Source organism: Mercenaria mercenaria, chromosome 10, assembly GCF_021730395.1.
Source record: "Mercenaria mercenaria strain notata chromosome 10, MADL_Memer_1, whole genome shotgun sequence".
In the NCBI taxonomy this organism is placed as follows: domain Eukaryota; kingdom Metazoa; phylum Mollusca; class Bivalvia; order Venerida; family Veneridae; genus Mercenaria; species Mercenaria mercenaria.
In genome coordinates this window covers 72,289,130-72,293,643 of record NC_069370.1, presented here as the reverse complement: position 1 = coordinate 72,293,643, position 4,514 = coordinate 72,289,130, and the positions used below count along the sequence as shown (strand labels likewise).

Below are 4,514 nucleotides of genomic sequence, written 5' to 3'. Positions count from 1 at the left end.
GTTTCAGTTATCAATTACGTTGTTATATCCTAATGCATGGCAGCTGTAATTATCATGTTTTTGCTGCGACTGGCATTGACCGAATTTGACCATAGTTTATAAAACCCTAGCGACATATATATTCTGTATGTGCTTGATTGTGAATGCAAAATATTACCATACTTACACCAAGAAAATTGGATAATTATTCTTTCACAAGGGTATTTCTACTATCTGATAACTTCGGTAAATCATATAGAGATAAATATTTCATTTCCTTGGTGAATTCTTATCTTTGAATATTTGAAATTTGAATTCACGGAATAAGAATTATGCGTTAACATTAAACGAAGATCAATGTAACTACTGTTTTAAGAACTGCAATTATCAGATACGACATTGCACTTTATTTAAATTTTAAATAACATACCCTTTCCTTCTCCAAACTTTGCGACAGCAAGATTAATTGAGCAGGAAAGGGTGTATTCAAGTCACAGTGACCTTGGCTATAGCAACAAAAACAAAAGAAACCCTCCTTTCTTTATTGTGCATAATACTAGATTTGGTAAATATTTCATAAATATCATATCACAACTTTCTTGTTAACATTTTGGCCTCAAAGTTGAACGTGTACCTTTCGTAAGTCGATTGCTATTTTTTTATGAATCAGTTCGTGTAATTTAGTAAACCTCTCTGATAAGCTTTCGTTCTCTGCAACTTCAAATGATCCTCTTAAAGCGTGTTTATGTTTCTAACTTGTATGTAATTTGTCTGGCAATGAATCCTGAAGGATAGACGTCTGTCGACCCGATACAGAAATTTAGCAATTTAACTTTCCACAACCTACTGTCCTCTTGCAATTAGTTCCTGGATTTCTGGCTTTGTAACTGACCGTTCCAAGGCGGTGTCCCTATTTTCAACTTGTTTATGTTGGGTATGTTATCTTGACTGTTGTTGGCGTAGCTCTCTTCTTTCTCCGCCCCACCCTAACCTTATCTCCCCCATTTCCCCTTGCATTTTCGCTACCTTGCATTTGCATTTGCGCTACCTTGCGTTTGCCCCCAATACCCCTCCTTTGGCTAAGAGTTATCGTGCCCATAATAATTTTGTCCGCCGTCCGTCCAATTGCATGCAGTTAAACAAGGAGCCAAAATGCATATCGTCCGTTAAAAACCAGAGGGTGGTATCTAGCAAATTTTCTGAAATTTGTGTTTTCGTATTTTCTGTTTTTTTACATCGAAAATACGTATTGTGTGAAAATTTGAGCTCTAGATCTTTATTCGTTTTCGAGTTATTGATCAGAGATCAAATGTCGTATCTCACAATATCAATCTTTTCTTCAGCCAGAACCAAGCATACATAGATACTATGATTTTTTTTCAACTTATGTGGCAAACTATCATACCAGATTGTATCATTCACCCATACAAGGGTTTGGTTTTCATTAACATATGAGTATATGAAACATACATTTAAACCAGAACATATCATTTGGTAGTAGTATCCTATGGCATTCATCAGAATGAATTATAATTATTTTCTCAATATGCCACAACCTAGCATCTGGAAATGCGAAATGTTTACTAGTCAAATATTGCCATATTTTATCTGCCAGACTGTGATACATACGACTAATTGTTTTTGGTTTTGGGAGATTAAGGACACTATCTGCAATTTTCAAATGCCAGATTGTCTCAGTTATCAATGATACATTTTAACAGCTCTCTTTTGAACTTTAAAAGGGCTAATTGGTGTTGATAACATGGTATATCAGATTTCAGGAGTGTATGTTTTGTTTTCAAGAATGACATTTTTTAGTCATTTTGTGATTAATAAGGGAACAAAATTATTCCGAGTTGTCAGATTCAAGCAAAAAACGTTACAAAAAGGAAAAACTGGTGAAGAAATCATGGAATGAAACTGTTCAGAAATTATCTTCAAAGAAAATGCCACACACAACCAGAAAACAGCGCAAGGCAGTATCAAGCATTCATGCTCATTCTGATAGAGAGGCAGATGTAGAGCGCTTGAAGACATTGAGCTATAATGAAGAAATAATGAGACAAACGTTAATAGCAGCAAATGAAGGGCGTTTAGACCGATTCTTAAATGATGAAGGACTTAAACGGGATAAGGTTCCTGCCGATGGGAACTGTTTTTTCCAAGCAGTATGCTATTCAGACCTTATATCAGAATCACATTCTCAACTAAGAAACTCAATGTGTACCCACTTAGAAGAAAATGCAGTGGAATATATGGGGTTCTTAATAAACAAGTATGGTCCCGAAAAAGAGGAGGAATTTGTTGCTGAATATCTCTCTGAAATAGAAAATATTAAGAATGATGGATATTGGTCAAGCAAAGATATACACTAGCAAACCAGATCAACAAAAGATTATTGTTGAACCAACTTTAAAGGCAAATGACGATCATAATGAAATAAAATTAGCATATATTTCAATCCCAGACATTCTAAAACATTATGATGCCTGCATAAGTCTTGCTCATGGTGACTCTGAACAGTTTGTAGCCACACCATTACCAAGTGCAAGTACTGACATACCTGATTCTAGCGTTAGCAGTGCGTCTGTGCATCAAACCCCGAAAAAGGCTGCAAAATTTGTATCCCCAATGAAAAAGAAACTGTTCAGAAAGAGAAAATCGACACCGGAGAACTGGAAGAAAAATGTTAGGAAAAGACTTAGACTCAGTGGTGAAGAATATATATCCAGTTCTGGTAAGAAAATATCAAGAAAGTTAGTTCAAGAATGTGACTGTACAAAATGCAAATACAAATGTAATGACAAAGTTTCATTTGAGAAAAGGTGTGCCATCAGGGACTTCTATAATGGGCTTGCTTCTTATGAAAGGCAAAAGGATTTTATCTGTTCAAATGTACATGAGAAAAACACAAAAACATATTTAGACGATGATGGGAACAAAGTTGAGAAGAAAAAGCAAGTAATGAGGATATATTCTATGGAAGTAAATAATCACAGAGTTCGTGTGTGCAAAAAGTTCTTTTTGAAAACATTAAGCATAAGTGAAGCAACTGTAGCACATGCTCTTACAAAAAAGATGTCTGGATATAAGGAAGGGACGAGCGTGGAAGACAAAGAGCTCCGAATAAAACTTGTGAATCAAAACTGCAAGAGATCAGAAATCACATAGAATCATTTCCAACCATGGAAAGTCATTATGTTAGAAAGTCTACCAACAGGCAGTTTCTTGCACCAAACTTAAATATCAAGAAAATGTATGAAGAATATGTTTCAAAATGTAAAGAAAATCAGTCAGAAGCCGCGAATTAGCCAATATATAGAAAAGTTTTTAATAACGAATACAACCTGTCATTTCATGTTCCAAAAAAAGACCGGTGTACTTTGTGTAACAAGTATGAAAATGCAAAAACAGATGGAACATTGGATGAAAAACTAGAAGAAGAGTACAAACTGCATCAAGAAAGAAAGAAAGTGGCTAGAGAACAAAAACAGAAAGATAACCATATTGCAAGACAGGATAGCAAAGTTAAAACTTGCACATTTGATTTACAGTCAGTCTTGTATACGCCATGTTCCCTTGTCAGCTTGATGTACTATATGAGAAAACTTTGTTGTTATAATCTCTCCATCTATAGTGCAGGTGACAAAAAAGCAACATGTTACCTATGGTCAGAAACAGATGGAAAACGAGGATCAAATGAGATATCAACATGTTTGAATCTGTACCTTTCGAGACTGGAGTCACCAGTAGAGCATGTAATACTATACTCAGATGCATGTGCTGGGCAAAATAAAAATCAGATAGTTGCAACCTGCCTCCTTAATTCTGTCACAACAATACCAGGATTGAAAATCACTGACCACAAGTTTTTGGAGAGTGGACATACGCATATGGAATGTGACTCCATGCACTCGGCAATTGAATTTGCTAAGTCCAAGACAAAAACCTTTGTTCCAGGTCAATGGGAAACAGTTATATCAATGGCCAGGAGGAAAAGCCCTTACAATGTTGTAAGTTTAAAATTCTATGACTTCAAAAATTTCAAATCAGCAAGAACAAAAGCAAATTCTAAGACTGAAAGTGGCAAAAAGCCAAGATGAAAACAAATGAAATGGATGCGTTTTATAAAGTCTGAGACAGAGATGTGCTATTTCAAGTACCATTTTGATGAAGCTGAAGAATTCGAGAAAGTAAAGCTTCTTGGAAGGAAGCGTCCAAATGAGACCATTCAACCTTTATATAAAGGGAAGCTCCCAATATCAAGTGCAAAGAAAAAGGACTTAATGTCTTTGTGCAAGCAAAGTATAATTCCTATGGAATTCCATGATTACTACAAAGGATTATCTGCTAGCCAGGGTGTTAAGGAACGTCTGCCTGAACCAGATAGACAGGAAACGCATGATGGTATTGACATGGATTAAGAACAGTATATGCTTATACTATGACTGGAACCAAGTACAATATACTTTCACAAGTACCTTTATACACTAAGGTACTTCACAGTACTTCATGTCAGTGCAGTCTTAAAATAT

At 35.5% G+C, this 4,514-nt stretch overlaps 1 protein-coding gene across 1 annotated transcript; it reads left to right on the top strand.

Moving 5' to 3' along the window:
• Nucleotides 1–1,957: 1,957 nt before the first annotated feature.
• Nucleotides 1,958–4,082, top strand: LOC128546452 (uncharacterized). The gene is made up of 2 exons (XM_053516972.1): nt 1,958–3,114; nt 3,375–4,082. Exons 1-2 carry the CDS (start codon nt 2,320–2,322, stop codon nt 4,080–4,082), a joined length of 1,503 nt encoding a protein of 500 aa, XP_053372947.1. The 5' UTR covers nt 1,958–2,319.
• The last annotated feature ends 432 nt before the right edge of the window (nt 4,083–4,514 follow it).

Coding starts and splice junctions, on each gene's coding strand:
- LOC128546452 (XM_053516972.1), top strand. CDS start 2,320: ATGATGGATATTGGTCAAGCAAAGATATACACTAGCAAACCAGATCAA. Junction 3,115..3,374: donor AAGAGCTCCGAATAAAACTT/GTGAATCAAAAC, acceptor TTGTGTAACAAG/TATGAAAATGCAAAAACAGA.